General features: G+C 49.5%; 5 protein-coding genes across 5 annotated transcripts; 2 read left to right on the forward strand and 3 right to left on the reverse strand.

The window, feature by feature from the left end:
- Positions 1-2,465: 2,465 nt before the first annotated feature.
- On the reverse strand, positions 2,466-5,985 carry BJX68DRAFT_251789 (uncharacterized protein; the record flags this gene model as incomplete). The annotated part of the gene is made up of 7 exons (XM_071042452.1): positions 2,466-2,548; positions 2,602-3,355; positions 3,425-3,706; positions 3,763-4,115; positions 4,165-4,325; positions 4,764-5,856; positions 5,913-5,985. The coding sequence occupies 7 exons, from the start codon at positions 5,983-5,985 to the stop codon at positions 2,466-2,468; spliced, it is 2,799 nt and encodes a 932-aa protein (XP_070906157.1).
- A 212-nt stretch (positions 5,986-6,197) lies between these two features.
- On the forward strand, positions 6,198-6,776 carry BJX68DRAFT_260865 (putative small nuclear ribonucleoprotein SmG; the record flags this gene model as incomplete). Its single annotated transcript, XM_071043997.1, has 4 exons — positions 6,198-6,227; positions 6,293-6,364; positions 6,456-6,662; positions 6,750-6,776. The coding sequence occupies 4 exons, from the start codon at positions 6,198-6,200 to the stop codon at positions 6,774-6,776; spliced, it is 336 nt and encodes a 111-aa protein (XP_070906158.1).
- Positions 6,777-7,269: 493 nt separating this feature from the next.
- Positions 7,270-11,788, reverse strand: BJX68DRAFT_17184 (transcription initiation factor TFIID subunit TAF2). The gene is made up of 4 exons (XM_071037064.1): positions 9,133-11,788; positions 8,716-9,084; positions 7,872-8,663; positions 7,270-7,792 (listed from the first exon to the last, which is right to left on the reverse strand). The coding sequence occupies exons 1-4, from the start codon at positions 11,443-11,445 to the stop codon at positions 7,424-7,426; spliced, it is 3,843 nt and encodes a 1,280-aa protein (XP_070906159.1). The 5' UTR covers positions 11,446-11,788; the 3' UTR covers positions 7,270-7,423.
- Positions 11,789-13,037: 1,249 nt separating this feature from the next.
- Positions 13,038-14,957, forward strand: BJX68DRAFT_17236 (sn-1,2-diacylglycerol cholinephosphotransferase). Its single transcript, XM_071037069.1, has 6 exons — positions 13,038-13,319; positions 13,388-13,491; positions 13,548-13,673; positions 13,725-13,768; positions 13,820-13,897; positions 13,945-14,957. Exons 1-6 carry the CDS (start codon positions 13,292-13,294, stop codon positions 14,828-14,830), a joined length of 1,266 nt encoding a protein of 421 aa, XP_070906160.1. The 5' UTR covers positions 13,038-13,291; the 3' UTR covers positions 14,831-14,957.
- Positions 14,958-15,246: 289 nt separating this feature from the next.
- BJX68DRAFT_223869 (uncharacterized protein) lies at positions 15,247-17,062 on the reverse strand. The gene is made up of 6 exons (XM_071038192.1): positions 16,660-17,062; positions 16,090-16,565; positions 16,001-16,026; positions 15,847-15,941; positions 15,732-15,789; positions 15,247-15,672 (listed from the first exon to the last, which is right to left on the reverse strand). Exons 2-6 carry the CDS (start codon positions 16,519-16,521, stop codon positions 15,600-15,602), a joined length of 684 nt encoding a protein of 227 aa, XP_070906161.1. The 5' UTR covers positions 16,522-16,565; positions 16,660-17,062; the 3' UTR covers positions 15,247-15,599.
- Positions 17,063-17,615: the final 553 nt, after the last annotated feature.

Here is a 17,615-nt window from a genome sequence, read left to right on the forward strand (position 1 = left end):
TTGCGGGAGCGGACGAATGCTCTGTCTTGGAGTGTCTCACTTGAAAAGGGCAAAGACGCAGCAAGACGCGTTAATAATGAGGGTAAGATGGGAAGGCCAAGACAAGAAGAAGCTCTGGACAGCTCTATTGCAGAATTACATCAAGAATCCTTCTCATTGTGGTCCTCCTCAGTGAGGCCGTGCTTTAATAAGGAATCCGCGGACAGGTACCATATCCCTGGGAATTGCTAACTTCTTTCATCAAGGCAGCAGCTCATCGTACTAACAGAGCAGTATTTTTCTTAATTTGTAGACGGAAATACTGCCATATACAGCTAAGCCTTGATCGCTTGGAGCCTTTGTCCACTGACATGCCGACGTCCAACATGGATCCTGCCTGAAAGACGATCAACCGCGGAGAGCCGGAGACAACAAAAAAAAGGGGGTCCAACTCTAACTCTATTATTTTTGCTTGTTAGATCTCCGCCTGTCAGTCAACTGACAAGCCTCAATAATGTGACAATCAGAGGGCTGCTCGTTCTGAGGTGGTTGGATTGGTGGCGCAGATTAGCAAAAGGACCACGGCTCCCGGCGAAGATCCCCAAAAGCAATGCAGATCACCCGAATACCTAACGGCTTCAACAATCTCGGCGCAAGATGTTCGCCCCAGCGGGGCATCAGAATTATTCGCGTCCCACGGCTGTGCCCGTCGCCGGCTGCCTACATAGGGCTCTGTCCAACAACCACACAGTCAACAAGTCAACCAGAGCGTGAGAAAAGAAGAAAAAACACAGACATCCAAGGTAGAGCAACGCGACGTTGCAGGAGAGACCAACCCCAAGATCTACACATCGATTGGATCTAAAAGCATCAGACGTTTGGATCGGAGAATTCTTGTTCTCTCATTGGATTGGAGCTCGTACCGATGTACCCGACAAGTTCAACAGTCCGGCCGATCCAGGCAGAGTCGCTTTCTTTGTTCTATTGGGGGCCGTTCGCTTACCCTTAATGTCCCCGATCCCCAAGGGGGGCTTTTAGCCTTTATATCAGAGACTGCACCATACAACGTCTCTGCATATGCAGTCCTTGGCTCTTACTACATGAGCAAAGCCTCACAGCCCTGAGTCGAGTCATAGTCTGCGCCCACTTGGCGGTATATTAGCGCCAACATGATCTGCAAAATTGCAGACCCTAAGTCATCTAGGGATGCCAGGTCCGTCCTACACTACATACACTATGACGTTCGAGAACAAAACAGACACGGAGACACACGACGCTCGCAAACTTCGCAAATCAGTTCCGCTGTGTTCCGTGGGGATCCAAACAATAAGCTTAAGGACTGGCTCCACACATCCCTTTCGCTCTCTACCCAGAATCCACGTATCCAGTTTGTCGTCTGCAGGACATGAAGAACTGAACTACAGTGCAATGCGTAGACGAAAGCCCGCACCTGGTGGGTAGGCACCTCCACAGAACAATCCGGACACTTCTTTTTACAACCGTGGCCTGTGACTGATGGCTGGGGCTCAACGTACGTGCAGGTGTACTGTAGCTGGACCCGGAAGACGAGATGGCAAAAGAAAACATGACACACGGGTTGGCAGTCAGGTCTACCCTCTTCTGTAAGTACGATTTCCCCCGCATTGAGAGTTCCATGGCTCGCTGCATACCTACAGTGCAACAACGCAACATCGCACTGCTCTGAATCTGATCAACCAGCGGTCCAGCGTGCACCGCATACTGAATTCCAGGCCCGGACTGTAGGTAGGTATGCGGCCAGGTCAGCTTCCCGCCTCAGCTTTTTATCCCTCATCCAACCACAGCTGGTTGTTTTTTTTTTTTTTCTTCCCCTCCCCGTCCGAGTCATTTCCTGTCTGTGCTCTGTGTACAGCAGAGCTTTGGGTGAAACGGTCAGCCCCTCGTTGATATACTTCTAAGGTTACTCCAGGATGTCAATCATTATAGAGTAGATTTACTTTGTAGTGGGTTGAGTGGGCGTGGACCAATATCCATTGTTGGCCTTCTCTTACGAGTGCGCCGTTTTCCTGTTTGTTCCCGTTTGATGCTTCTCCGTCCGGTTTGCAGTCCGTGGGGGGATGTCAGCCACCGGCAGGACTCCAGAAAACAGAGGTTTCAAGTTCTATTATTATCCTGAAGCTGCCTATCTTGTCTTGCATTGCTTGCTTCTCTTCACTGGGGATGGCAAAGGCCGGTACATTGCCGTCGGAAGATGCAAGAGGCTTGCTCCTAAGCCTTAGTCTCCGCTCATCTTGAGATGTGTCTACCAAGCTTGGACCCTATCATGTGGTCGTCCATGCGTGCTAATGAACTCTCAGGCTCATTGGTGACTAGAAATTGATTGATCGAGAAGGATCAATAACCATAAACAAGCTTGACGCCACTCGAAAGACTGATAATTGGCCATAGAAGAACGGGGCTCGATGTTTTCAGAGGGCAAAGTAGGTGGCGACGAGAGGGTCTCACGTTTACCTCGCTTTCGTGCGTCGAGTCGGATCCATGCCGCGCTTGTAGCCAGCGTAGTGGTCCAAAAGTCGGTCAACTAAAAGCACTGCATCGCAATCAGGAAGAGGCACTGGAAATCAACTGTGGATGGCTACTCACCCGCCAATAGAACAAACGTGAATGCGTATAGTATGGTTGGCGACTTCATGAACGAATATGCAAGCTCAAAATCCTTCGCGAAAACCGTAAGGCTCGCTAGGAAGACGCCCAAGAGAATGCGCACTGCCACTCCGACTCCCATAGCGAACAGTTTGTCGTGGCGCCGGGCAAGATAACTAAACGCAGCAAAAAGGAACATTGCGATTGAGGCAACAACGAAAAAGTATACGTATACGAAGCCCAGAAGCTCCACATACATCCTCAACAGCTGAGAGCTGTCCATTTGATTGAGGTTTGCACTGCGGGGCGGTACAATCCTCATGCTGGAGAAGAGAGCGGAGGTTACGTTGCCCACGAGATCATTGATCCGGTTCTGTGTGAGTCTGAATCCAATTGTTCCGTTGATTGGGCACAGCCTATGGTTCGGAAGATCGTCCAATATCTCATATATCGCCATTTGCTCGTTGATTGCTCCTCGGCTATACTCAATTTCCATATCCTCTATTGTCTGTCGGAGTAGCCTGATGGCCAGCTCGGGAGGCGGCCGCGGTTCTTCGCATGCAAACAGAATGGTTTCGACAAGATACTGCAGCTTTAAGGTGATATCCAAAGTCAAGGCGAGAATCTGCGAGCCCTCTAGAAGGAGGATGAGAACCACGTGGAACGGGAAATGCAGTTGTGCCCAAAGTTGCTGCGCAACTGTACTCATAGCGCGCCTCGGGGTGAGATCGAAATACTCCTGCCAGATGAAGTACTAAAGTACCTAGTTAGCAGCAAGCTTAAGCACCAGTCACCAAACTATGACTGATCAACAGAGCCTTACCACATTGGTGGTGACGCCTAGAATATGAACAAACGACCATTTCGTCCAGCCACCCGGCCGGACTGTTTTATTGACAATCCTCGTGACGGATATGACACCTTCGCCAATGATTATCAGTGTGAGAAGGCCCATACGGACGTTCAGATGAGTGTCCTGGAATCCAATCCCGGGAGTGAGGCAAGAGGTTGCCACTACCGTCCACATTTCAACCCAAGACAACGCAAACCAGACTGTCCAGATGTAAGAACGAGCCGAGTTTTCTTCACCAAAGGCGAAAAACAACTGTCAACAAGTTAGCCGTGAGTGTATATACCATCCCAATTGCACAATAAGTTTACCCCAAAGTATATCAAACTCGAAACACCTAGAGTCGCGGCTATGACGCACAAGCCTTTGGCGGAGCTTCTCATTCGCTTGCGGATCAACATGATGCTGACAGTATATTGGATAGCCAGTAGGAGTCGGCTTCCACCAAGAATGAAGCTCAACGACTGAAATGCCCATACGTTCTCGTCTCGAACACGCGTACTAAACCTCGTGCCTGCAGAAGCAAATCCAACCATAGCTCCCAGTTGTACAGCCTTACAAAATCGTTCGAAGACCGAATCTCGGGCAAATCGAACATCGTACAGCGTTACTTGGAGCCAGCTGAACCATATAACTCCTAGGAAGCCGATATACGCACCGAGGGCTAGGGGACAAATTAGACGCGGAATCCAACATATGGCAAGCTATCGAACCTTCCACATTGTTAATTTCATGTGTGGTTGTAAAGCTAGATAGATTTGCCACGAAGAAAAGATCGAAGAACAGTTCAATGGGGGTTGCGTCCGAATTGTGGTAAAGGTGTGGAGGAGCTCCATCCTTCTCGTCAATAGGTGTCTCGATTAAAGCTAAACCCCTACGTGGTCTTCCCACGATAAGTTACTATCGTACAGGGCTTTGAAGACACCGATGGCAGAACTTACTCATTTTGTTCACGAGGACGCTCAGGCCAGGTTAGTGACCAACGTCCCAGGGAGAAAATGGGCGCTCGGCTCATCGGACATGGATTTCCAAGGGTGGACCGAGTTCTGAATATGGCGGGAAAAGGCAAGTGCCATGTGTTATGCTTGTGGGCTCTAGAAAGATGAAGCATTCAGAATTCACCGAGCGGAAATCGCATTTTGCCGATCTGAATTCCCCGAATCAGGAGCGAGGAGCAGTGTTGTGTAGCGCCTTCTGGTAGAGTGACATGGCAAGGCAAGAGCGCGTGTTTTAACCCCGACTAACGCCGCTATCAGCGGGCTCAACAGGTCAAGTCTCGCTTTCCGAGTTTGCTCTGGATACCGTCATGGACGCCCCAATGTTCTCCAGCCCCCGCGAACTTTCAAAATCTGTGGTCGCTGGGGTATCAGCGTCTGAGCCGGGGGTAACGCCAGCCTCTTGTTTGAGCTTCTCATAGTGATCTCCGGTTTCTTTTATCAGCGCCTGGATTTCGACCTCTCTGACTGATATATCGGCCTTTTCCTTTCTTAGTTCCTCCATTCGGTTGATCATGTGTGATCTATTTTTCTCCATAACAGCGAGGGTCGTCCGTAGTCGGTCGAGACATGTCGAGAGACGTGGGAGCGACGTCATCTTTGGAGGCGTCTTTGGCCGGTCCAGGGGGTCTTTGCCGCCATGACCTATCGCAGCTCTGGTCTGGCTAGCTTCGTATGCTGCCTTTTCCTCCAGATCAGAGTCTTCCTCGTCCGAAAGCGCCTCGGCTTCTTCAATCAGTTCTCGCATCGTTTCTCGTTGTTTCTTTTTCTGCTCGCGTTCGGCCTTTCTTCCTAGAGAGATTCGTCCATCCTCCACATACTCGTCGAAACCCTCGGCAAAGTCTTCATCGTCTCGCACTAGTCTTGTGTCCTTTAGATCTTCCTTATCGACCACTTCCCAATCCTCATTCGCATTGTCCTCCAAAGAGATATAGTCTTGCTCTGTCAGGCTATTACTCTCTTGCTCCTTTGCTAATCTCGCCCGCCGAGCTTTCTTCTCTCTAATCTCGGCCTCGGTGGGAATTAACGATGGAGCTGTAACCGTCATAAGCTCTCCAAACTTCGCCGCTACATCCACCTCGCCCTTGTTTCCATCGTCGGTGCCGGGTTTGGGAGTTGAAGGTGTCGAATTCCGGAGCTCGTTCAAGTAGTCCGCGCTATAGCTCGGTCGATCCTGTTGGGGTCCGACTCTAAGCGGAAGCTGATTGCTCGATCCTGACGGTGTAATTGACTTTTGGAACGCATTCTTTTCAAGCACTCGCCGTCCGAGACCATGCTTTTTGGGCACCACCACCTCGCTTTCGTCATCTCCTCCCTCTGTCATGGAAGTCTCACCGGTCCCAAAAGAAAGGCGCGTTTTGGACTTTTGCTTCGCCTTGGTGATAGGTCTTTTGACAACCGGGCCGGTGTCTAGTACTTTCGGTCAGCACAAGCTCCAGAATTGCTGTGCTTGATTAGGTGCTTACCTTCATCCTCGTTGTCCTCGTCAGTCCCCGCGATCTTGCGGGGCTTTCTTCGATTCGCAAAACCGGAGCTCATAGTAGTCGCTGGTAGAAAAGTCCTCTCGTTTATTAATCCTAGTTTTGTAAAGTTGCCTTGGAGTTGTTAACAACAACTGCGTCACCTGGGAATTTTAAGCTATCGGGAACATTGATTCTCCGAGCGCAGCTCACTCCCGCCGATATCAAAAGTTCCGCAACGCGATCAATCTAGACACCAAGGCAGGAACTAGACTCAAATCATTCGCCAATATGCCTCAAGCACAACCCGAGTTGAAGAAGGTCAGTCGCTTGCGAAATTTTTTAAATAACCAGCCGTGCACTGCTAACAACTATCGGCCTTGCAGTATATGGAGAAGCGGGTATTCTGCGAACTGAACGGCAACCGCAAAGTCATTGGCATCCTACGAGGCTACGATGTGTGTAATCGCCCTTTACCGATCTCTTGGATTTCCGCATTTTACACGCCACTTCTATGAACAAGAGCCTAACAAATCACCTGTGTTATAGGTATTTATGAACATTGTGCTGGACGACGCGGTTGAGGAGAAACAAGGCGGAGAGAAGGTCGCTATCGGCATGGTTGTAAGTGCTGCTGAGCTGGGAACCCCCATACTTTATCCATTGGTTATTCACCCTTTTGCGCTGCGTGCCACTAACCAGCTGCTCTTCGCTCATCTCCAGGTCATCCGCGGTAACTCAGTCGTCATGCTTGAGGTATGTCCAGCACAGCACCAATTCTTCATCCTACAAACCTCCTCTGCCCTAGTTCTAGATCACATTGCTAATTTCACGATCTTCTAGGCTCTCGAGCGGATAAGCGACAAATAGAACCGAGGTCGTGTGTGTGTTGTTTGTTATTAGAGAGGAATGGACGGGGTGGAATGTCCTGATCGACTACGCTTTTTATCATTTATACCATACGATCGATGTATGTGGGATCACTTTAAACAACAAGGACGGAGTTCACGGGTTGGACTGCTCGCATGGAACTACAGTTTGCCGATTTTGTCACGTTTGCTTATGAGAGAGAAAAGAAAATGTTCAGTTGAGATATACTAATCTTCGATATCTCCAGAGCTTCCTGTATACGACCGCCGCAGTTGCTTGGAAGTCGCTAGGACAGCTGCGCAGTCAACAGTATGCGTTTGCAATGAGCATTGAAACGACCGACACGCCATTCTGCAGATTGAGCATGCTTATATGCCAAGTTGGAATTCCCAGATAGGAGTGTATTTTAGTCACAATTCTACCTAAGAATTCATTCATCCATTCCGTTCTTTCCACGCGCCAGGCTGCTCAAAGCTCATGCATTCGATTCAAACCAAACACCTGTCCGTCCGGCCGCACCCACCCCGAAAGTATATGAAAAATAAGGGTAGGGGTAAAAAAAAAAAAAACATAACTATAGATCAATGATACAATACAGGAATCATAAAAATAAAGAGAAATAAATATGAAACACTCATTAAAAATCTCTAATGTTTCGGCTGCGGCCCAATCTTCAGCTTCAGCTTGAGCCCGCCACCAGGCGTTGCGGGAGTCGTGGGTGTAGTAGTTCCACCGGGCACTGGTGGATGTGGCAGAGTGGACTTGGGGAAATTCGGTATATGGAGTTTTGGTTTTGGAACATGGTTGCCTGGAGTTGCCGTGGTTGTCGTTGAGGAGGAGGGAGTGGAAGGAGGGGGAGGGGCGAGTTTTGATTGTTTGAATGTAATTCGGGGACCTGGGGCTGATGGGCCCCCTTGGTCTTCGCGTTTGCGTTTAGTAGAGGAAGATGATGAGGTGTCTTTGGCGGGGTGGAGGGATGTGCGGATTTTCGCGGTGCGGAAGAAGTGCAGGCGGCCCTGAGAGTCTGGTCAGTATTGTTCTTTGGGATGAGGTCAGGTTGTTCGGGTTTATCTGAGTGGATATGTTCTTTCTTACCTTCCCTAGGTGTTTGACGCCCCAGTACCGCGGGAATTTTAGGGCAACCTTCTTGGTGGTTATGGGGTCATAGATGACTCTGCATAGGTCCGCGAATTCGGATAGCTCTAAAACCCCGATGATCGGGGAGTTGCACGCAGCCCATAAACATTCTTTGAGTACTGGATCGTTGGCAGCCTCGGCCTTGAGGGCCGCCAAAGCCCCGGTAACGGTTTGTCGACGGGCGAGATCCGCCTGGCGGACCTCTGTTGACGACTCTTGTTCAATAATCAGGCCATCTGCTGCAGCGGAAGTTTCATGAACCACGCTGCGGCCAAATGCGACAGGCGCAAGTGCTTTTCCGAACAGGCCATGCAGCCGCCATCTAAGCCATACCGATGGGTCGTTGGACATGGTGAAGACGAACCATCGGAGCAGTTCAGGGCTTGAGAAAATATCAAGCTCAACGAGACATTCGAATGCATCTAGACGAAGAAGGTCATAGGTGCCTACCCGGGTATAGGGAAGGAACTGCATGATGTCGAAATCGACAATTTTCGCTTGCATAAGCTGCATCTGGCAGTGTAGAGCCGCACGTGAATAGACGTTTTGGAACGAGCTAGACCATTCGTCCATTCTTCGGTAGCGATCTATTTCTGCCACGGCGTCTTTCTCCAGCTGTTCTTCCGCCTGAGCTTCAAGAAGTGCTTCCATATCGAAATCACTGATATCGTCGGTGCGTGTTTCAACCCGCCCCAGCATTGCGTGGCACAGGGCTTTCATCAGTGTTGCAACATAGAAATTATCCGAGTACTTATTCCATGGTCAGTATAGAAATAGGTTCGGGTTGGCATTGTCTGCTTACCTCGTTGTTCGAGTTGTCGTTAAACTTGAGCTTGTCGTATAGAAACCGCTTGACCCTCGCTGGAGTCTTGCCATTGTTGTCGCGCACTTTGGATATCGCATCGGGTATGACTAGTTGCAGGACATACGCCGCCCGGTCGGAAAAGTCGTTTGATCGAGTCATTGGGGAGCCTGGCAAGCAGAAGAGCTCCTGGAAAGCTTTTTCTAGGTGAAATAACCCAAGCCAATCGATCTCTTCCTTTGCATGCTTTACTAAAGCACGTGCTGCTGCCGCTCTGATACCATGGAAATAGCGTCGATCCATAAGTGTTCGCGCAAAGATTGTAGATATCAGGCGGTGTTCCCGTTGCGCGGCCATGTACTGGAGGGACTATGAAACTGTTAGTGTCTGGAAGGACAAAAGGGTATCTTGACCAACCTCTAGCTGGGCCACCACGTCACGGTCTTGTTGGAGTTGCGAAAGATACATGTATCCAGGCATTACCAACGAGAGCTTACAGATCCATTCAAAGTCCGCATCCATGCGAATCCACTCGTAAGACTCCTGACCCATTCTCTCTTCATCCTCTTTGCTCCAATCCGCCAGTCGCCATTGTTGCATTTCCTCCTCCGTCTGCAATACATCCCCAAGACAGTAAAGCAGCACATCCTCCTGTACTTCCGTGTTGCCGTCGGCTCCCACAACTGCGGCCGCCCGCTCTTTCTGTCGCTTGTTTCGTTTCAGACGTTTATACTTTGTGTTATATGGTATGTCGAATTTTGTGATGCCTTCTTTGATCTCAACGATGTGTTCGTATGGCGTGCCATCGGCTTCGTGGATTCTGATCGTCATAGAGCCTGTAAATACTGGTTGGATTACACCAGCATAAACGTTTCGAATTTCTTCTTTCACGTCACGCATGAAAGCATGCTTCTCCAGGTCTCGGACGCTTGGCTGATCTGACTGGACTTGCTTGATCATCATTTCCACCACCAGTTTCTTCTTGTTGAATCTCTGAGTTGCCTGGAAGCGCGGGCACCCGGCGCCATAAACCCACTGGTGGAAAAATGTATCCAACTTTGCGTGCCCAAGCCGTTCGCATGTTTTTTGGAACAGGGAAGAGGTGACAGCGCCATTTGGTATTTCACCCATGCGAGCATTCAAAAAAAGGCGGGAGATAATCCGGGACATTGTGGCCTTTCCACTGGCTTTAGTTAGACGTCGATCCAGAATGAAGAGGACCAGGGGCGCTTTGAGCGCTATGAAATCGGCCTCCGATGGGTCTATGCTCAGGATGTTTCCCATATCGTGTATCGAGGGGCGTTCATAATCGAGGTCACAAACCCTGTCCGACATTTGCTTGAGTCGAAAACGGTACTCATTATTTCCGCAAAGTTTGCGCATAAAGGTATCTGTGATATACCAAGCAACTCCGACTGTTACCCACGTGTCGGCCGGCTCTTTGGGGACAATGTTGACCCCAATCCATTGGACGGCCAGCGCATGTGTAATAATTCGAGTCGAATCGTACATGGGGTCAATTATCTCTTCCGGAAACAGAAGGTGACTGCTACAGATTGAGAAACAAGCTGTTGGCAATGTGTCTTCTGGTGCGTCATCGACAAAGCATATCTTGTAGCTTGCGAATGGGTAAGACCCATACGTCAATGAGAAGAAATCAATGGCTTTTGCCATCGGGAAGCAGGTGTTACGGACTTCATCGCCCCTGCCAGGTAGGCAGAATGCATGCAAGGGAATGGCGTTCTGGCCAAGCTGCTCATCCTGATCGCTTTCACGGAAATCGGAAAGGTTGACATACTCGAAAGGACCGACAGCAAACCCAATTTGACGAGCAGACAAGGGCGAGTAGCAAGCAAACGATGCGGTCTTCTTGCTGGGATCCCTCGGGTCAACAATATCATCCGTCAAGTCCCCAGAGCAAACAACGGACAAGTCGAGAGCCTCGTCGTCCGGTGCAAAAAATCGATCGTGATTCTTTGTGCGACTGCCGGTTGCGCCTGACTGGTCCCGCGATTTGCGTTCGAAGATATCACCAAGGGTGCACGGACATCTAATTGAGATTTCCCAGGTACAGCGCGAGGATGGATCGTCAACACATGGGAAGAGAGGACATCCAGTGCCATGGTTTAACGAATTTGTCGTATAGGCGTGCGGGTAGCGCCTGTCACCACCTTCTAATCCAACGAACTGTAAACCATCCCGTATGTTTTCCACCACGAACTCGATGTAGACTGTGAGCGCTGTGAAACGCGGGAGAGAAGTATCCGCAGCTTTCGAGCTTAATGGTCCCTCCGTGTCGTCCGTTGTTCCCGGGGCACGCAACGCCATCTGGTCTTGAGCCTCGACAGAGAACGGGTCAAGCTCTTCTATGCGGACGCTTTTCGGAAGGGTCACGAGGAGATCGGGTTCAGCAGGAGTTTTGAGGAGGCGATCGATTTTCGACGTTAGACGCGGGTGGTAATGAGGACCGTATAGCTGCAGGGACTCGTAGGGGTCGACATATTTGACTGTAGGCACTTTTCCGCTAACATTCAGACGCTTCAACTCTCCCTGCCTGAAGTTCAGCCGAATCGTGCGCAGATCTCGATAGTGCGGGTGAATTATGATCTCGGTTTTGCCCTTGAGGCTCCGGTTGGCGAAATCTATCTCCAGCTCGACCTTTTGGTGCGCAACCGTATATCCCAGCCCTGGCCAGCTTGGGCCGGCGAGAGTATCGACAACACCCGGCATCGCGCGAGATACTCAGTCGTGTACTGCGCCGCGAGCGCCAAGCTGACCAACCACCGTCATGTCCAGGCTCCAGGAGCGATCGTGTCGGAACTGATGGCAATTTGATCGTGAGGCGTAGTCACAAGGGAATCGGATGAAAGAATGGTTGAGGATCTGATAGCGGAGAGCAGCTTGAGCCAGCCAACGTAGCTGGGGTGGTTGGCGGTTGAGAAAGTGTTGAGGGGTGGAATAAGACAACAGTGACAGGGAAATAATGACGTGTATTCAAGTGAGGTGAATCGATAGCCTGCCAGTGTGTTAGGTAGTTGCCCACGGTCCTGCTCCAAGTGCCGACAAGTTTCTCACTCTTCAATAACTTTCATCTCATGGCGCGCCTATATTGGCCGTCCGAAAGCTGCGGAGCTGCCGCCACGTGATCTCCTCTCAAACAGGTTGATTTTTCCACCTTGTATAGATCTACAACTGTTAGACACTTCTTAGTACTATTAGAGTGGCTCATTGCTTGTAACTAGTAACTGATTATTTCTAGAATTCACGGGTGCACCGAAGGTGCTCCAAACTTATAGTGGCAAGAGTCCTTGCAAATCGCTTATATATAGTTGTACTTAGTCCAGAGAAAGAGCATTCCATGCCACGAGGAACAAGAATCGCAACTACTGGAAGGATAGTCGAAAGTCGCAACTACAAGACAAAGTAATATAGACAGAGATATACAGTTAGAATAAAGTAAAGCATCAAGCCTTGAAGCCAATAGGCGGAGTCATGAGCCAAGCCGAGCAGTTACTCATCAGGCAGCGAAGAAGAATATGAACCCAGATACCCTGCAACGCTTGTTGATTCGAGGCCCCTTAGAGTGGCTACGAGTAGTACTGATACTAGTAGTCTTCAAATAATGGTGTTATGTAGCTTTCCTCAAGAAGCGTGGCCTTGGAAATATGCAAATATACCCCCAGGGCAGCTCTACCGTGAAAGGTCGGCTCTCTCGCAGGCAATTCTACTCTAAACAATTCGAGTCATCATTAGATTTCGAGAGCAGGTACCTTTCCCCAAGCGTACCAGGAATTCGGTGGCTTAATCATAGGCAGGCTCGTTGTCGAGTCCAAACACTACCCTTCGTCCCAGGCGCCTGAGTGTGACATGATTATTGCTAGCCAACAATTTGGCGTATTATTTTTTTTGTTGTTTCTAGGTGGTGTCGGCCTGCATGAAAAGTAAGAAGGCAAGCATAAGCAGAAACAGCAAGGAAAGGACTCAAAGAAGGGTAAAAGTTGAATTGCATAGACAGCGCCTCAATAAACTATAGTACGGTTCGGAGAATCGCGTCAGTGTCCCAGGATGTGAGTACACCATTGTATATTTCCAAGAGCGGGAAATGTCCACAAAAGCCTTTATGCAGGTCATGGGCTCCTTTTGCCTATGCTGATATGGTTCAACGAATTTAACATCTCATCATGTTTAGGACTTGAGAATTGAGAGAAAGGACGAAAACGTCCAATGGTCCAAGGGAAGCTGAGTGGGGAATTGGCGGAAGATCAACATTACATGCACGTGATAAGGAACGAGCTTGTGCTGGTCAAGGTTCAGGAACAGATCCGGCTTCCTGACTCGCATTCCAACTCTTGAAAAAGTGGACCTTACTGCTCTTCGAGTCTTCGCCGGTCGACTGTTCCTTTTCTTTTCTCTGCAAGGAGGGATCCCCTGAGAGAACCAACATCTTCTTCTCGAAATATTGGCTGGTCCTTACTTTTGTTTATTTTCGACGCCGTACCCGCGCGCTATGAACTGATCTCGCCGTCGCATAACATCACTCCCGAATTCCTTCAGATAGTACCGACTATTCTTCAAAATGATTAGAATATTTCGAAGGCTCCGGGGTGAGTTCTTTCTCCGACAGCGGGATTCTGGCATTTTCAGAGAACTAATCACACTGCGCGATCACTAGAGATTCAAGACTCCCTCTCCGACGACGTCCTCTTACCCCTTAAGAGCTACAAGTACTCGAGCGTCGATAAGTCGTACATCTCCAATTACATTCTAAGACACTATGTATTGCGCCCTTGCTCCAACCACATCCAATCTCTAACAAGAATGGCGGGGTCTAGTGGAATGCATTTGTCGAGCTGTTGCCCCTGTGGCTGGCCCCGAACATGGTCACCCTCCTTGGGTTCCTGTTCATCGTGGGCAATGTCATGCTCATAGAGGTCTATATGCCTGACCTTGTTGGTCCGGTAAGTTTCCCATCGTGAGAGCATCGCCGCTTTACTAAACCTCTTCTGCAGGGGCCGTCTTGGCTTTATTACAGTTTCGCCCTGGGAATGTGGATGTAAGACATGTGCACGACGAATACTCGAAAGACGACTAACGCGTATAAAAGGTACTCGACGCTGGATAACGTCGATGGAAAACAAGCGCGGAGGACTGGCACGTCTAGTGGACTAGGAGAGCTCTTTGAGTGAGTGGATTGCGAAGCCTGACCAGAAAGATGTTAATTGTCTTTAGCCATGGGATTGATTCCCTCAACTGCACTCTCGCCAGTCTCCTCGAAACCGCGGCAATGGGTCTAGGTTCAACTCAACTTGGAGCCTGGACTGCTCTTGTCCCCTGTCTTGCCATGTATTTCTCCACCTGGGAGACGTACCACACCCATACTCTGTATCTTGGGTACTTCAATGGTCCTACCGAGGGCCTTTTGATTGCTATCGCCATCATGATTGCCTCTGGCTGGTATGGCCCGCAAATCTGGACTCGGCCCATCGTCGAATTTCTGAACTTTCCAGCAATCTTCGGCAACAACTCTATGAAGGATCTGTGGATCCCGATTCTGCTGGGATCGTTCTTTCTAGGGCATCTCCCAGGATGCGTTTACAACGTCATCTCTGCCCGCAGGAAGCAAAACCTGCCGGTCACTCCGATTTTCAAGGAATGGATACCAATGGCCATCTTCACCGGCTGCAACATGGCTTGGCTCTTTTCTCCATACTCGTCTCTACTCTCCGGCAACCGACTCGTCCTGTACTGCTGGACGATTTCATTTGTCTTCGGGCGGATGACCACGAAAATTATCTTGGCTCACTTGTTGAGGCAGCCATTTCCCCACTGGACTGTGTTGCAGACTCCGCTCATCGGCGGCGCGATTCTCGCGAACCTCCCATTTCTTGGTCTTCCTGCTGTTACTGCCTCCTTGGAGCTCTTCTACCTGCGAACCTACTTCCTGTTCGCAATTGTCGCGTACATGTACTGGGCAATCCTTGTGATCAACCGCATCACTACCTTTCTCGGTATCAACTGCCTGACAATTCGTCGAGACCGACCAACCGAGAGGGAAACTCCCTTCCGCGCTGCGACAGCCGAAAGTTCTACCAGGGGCACTATCAAGAACCATTGATATAGTCCTATACGACGTATGAATTGAACTGGCTGCGCAGACAGTGAAGCACCATGCGATATTCCTGCAGCCAATTTCTCCCTGACGCATTCTGCTCATCTTCTCAAACAAACATACATACGGACCAGCACCCGCATACATACACCCATCCCATACATACGAGCATTCCACAGGTGTATACATACTGTTCACAAAACCCCTTGGATATGCCCTCAACCCGTACATACGCGCTATGAACTTACGACTTCCATTTGATGTGGCATACATACATATGTGGGTACGCGAAGAAACAGGAAGAGAACTTGATCCCAATGTTATGTTTTCTGGGGACGAATCCTGTTTGTTATTCGCGGCTCTTGTTTCGTCGACTAGGACTTTATAGATTAGTACTCCGTACATACTCGTTTAATTAGTAATAATGTGATAGAGTTTATATTATTCCTTTCCCTCTTGATTGTTTGGAGCAGATTTAATTAGTCTTAAGTATGCAAGATTGGAATTGTATCGACTTGTATGCAACGCTAAATATATACCGTTGAAATGAAAACTAGAGATAAGCATAACCTTTCTCACGCGCCGTTGAGACATTATTGCAATCGTTTTTCAACAATCATGGGCACACTGCATGCCACGTATGCGGGCTGCTAGAAAATCGCAAATTATAGTGGCAGTATCCATATATAGACTGTTGAGGACACCTTCGGACCTCTTATATAAAGACAAGGCAGGATACTTGATCGTGACCTTTTCGTACTGTAGGACGCCAGCTCTAGCACGTTCGCCCGAACAAGAAGTCCTTTACTATCGGTGAGCTTGCGAACTCAGGGTTCAGGAGTACACAGCTGCAAAAAATGATATTAATCCTGGGTGTATACGGATGGATTGGCCGGGATGTGCTCACTTCAGGAAGTATTCAAGACCGACTCGGCGTGAATCGAGGAATTTGGGCCGGAATTTGACTTTAGACGTCATTAGTATATCATCCAATTCCTAGCCATGATATGGTAGAGACTTACAGAGGACACTTTTCGGCGGCAACGACGGCAGCGCATTCTTCGCGTGCGGAAAAGCAGCTACCAGTTTCGTCCGTAGGTCGTCAAACTCAGAGTACCTATGATATGAAGGGTTAGCATTCTGCTACTATACGAATAGGGCGTTTCGCGAATATACCTCATGCGGACTGTGATGATACCACCCTAGAGTATGGGTCAATTTCCATATGCACGGCCGATAAGCACATGTAGCCACCTGAGACATACCTCAAGGGTTCGAATTCTGCAATTCCAAACCACATATGCACCAATTCCGGTTTTCCCTTCCACAACGACATGATCGTCGATTGTCACACTCTTGGCCCACAAGCCCCGGCTGGTTTCACAGTTGGGATCCTCAGTATGATCTTCGAGTGTTATCGCTGGTCCGCCATCGACGGAGATTTGGGAGGTGCGAGATGCATGTCGTTGGTGGCTCCAATACGGAGGAACTATGCCTGAAACCGGGCGTTGTTTTGGCGAGTGGTTGGGAGACTGTGAAGAGACTGGACTCGAGCTAGTGCTGGGTGTCGAGTGTGAAGCGGCTGGGGGCGTATCGTGATCAGAGGCGCTGGAAAAAGCCGGCGGAGGATCAGGAGGGGAAGCAGGGACCGGCTGTGGCCTCGGTATCCGGCCTGTCTCCTCATTCGCTGGCTCCATCCATTTAGATATTGAAGGGCCTAATAGGGTAGGAGGTGCAATTCCTACATTGACCAGGATAAAAATAGGTAAGTTTGATGCAACAAGAGAGGAGGGGTAGGTGGCGGGGAACTTGCGAAGCAAGGACGGGTTACTAACCAGTGACGGAGCGAAGCTTGTGGACGAACTGAATTGCTGCTCCTCAAGTGGAGTTAAAATACGGAATTGCCGGGTAGGATAAGGAAATAAAGTGAGAGCAACAGTGCAGCTTAAAGTGAAGTCGTAGGCATTATCTAAGAGATGAAAGAAACCATGCCTTGCGCCGAAGCATAAGCATGGAATCTGGATATTGAAGCCAGAACTGGTTGAGAGCGCGGAAATCACGGGAATCCAGATTGCCAAGACGCCTTCCCGGATCAGGAATCCGAGGTGGCTGTCATAAAATGCCGCAGTTAATCTTCATCCCCCACTAACGAAGAGGAGCCCAAGTTGGAGTATTATTTCCATGAATTGAAGACGTCGCAGTGTTCTGTATGATGGGCCGATCGGATGAAAATACCGCCACTGAGAAAATCACGAGGCCTGATAAGAGCAATGCGAGTCAGAGCACCACCAAGGGCTGGGGAAGCTAGCAAAAATGGTTCCAGAACAAAAGAGACCGAGGTTCGCGCTAGAAAAAGCCAAGCCTTTAAGGGTCCAATCAGGGCCTCCCGCAAGAAGACGCCAGACCCCTAATCCGCATCCGTGAAGGCACCCAACTTCGTTCTCTCCGACTTTCTAAGACATTCCAGCACCATGTGAGTATCTTGTGGAGCTTAGTCGGTATAGCACGGACTGACAGTACAGCAGGTAGGACAAAAGGACCAATCAACGCCTAACGGTCGTTTCCAATTGCATGTTGTAGAGAGGGGAAGCAGTGGCCATCGCGAGCTCGCTTCGCACTGCACTTACTCCCGGCCACCTGCACGATGAATGCTGTTTGTTCCACTCGTTACCGCGAAGGCAGTCTCACAACGTACGGTAGGCTACCTAGATGGCCACGTACTACTCCGTACTTGCCTGCCCTTTCATGATCAATTTGTGTTGAAAGACAAGCAGAGGCGAATCCCGAGCAA

The sequence above is a fragment of the Aspergillus pseudodeflectus genome (genome assembly GCF_044049435.1).
Source record: "Aspergillus pseudodeflectus strain CBS 756.74 chromosome Unknown BJX68scaffold_1, whole genome shotgun sequence".
NCBI lineage: Eukaryota > Fungi > Ascomycota > Eurotiomycetes > Eurotiales > Aspergillaceae > Aspergillus > Aspergillus pseudodeflectus.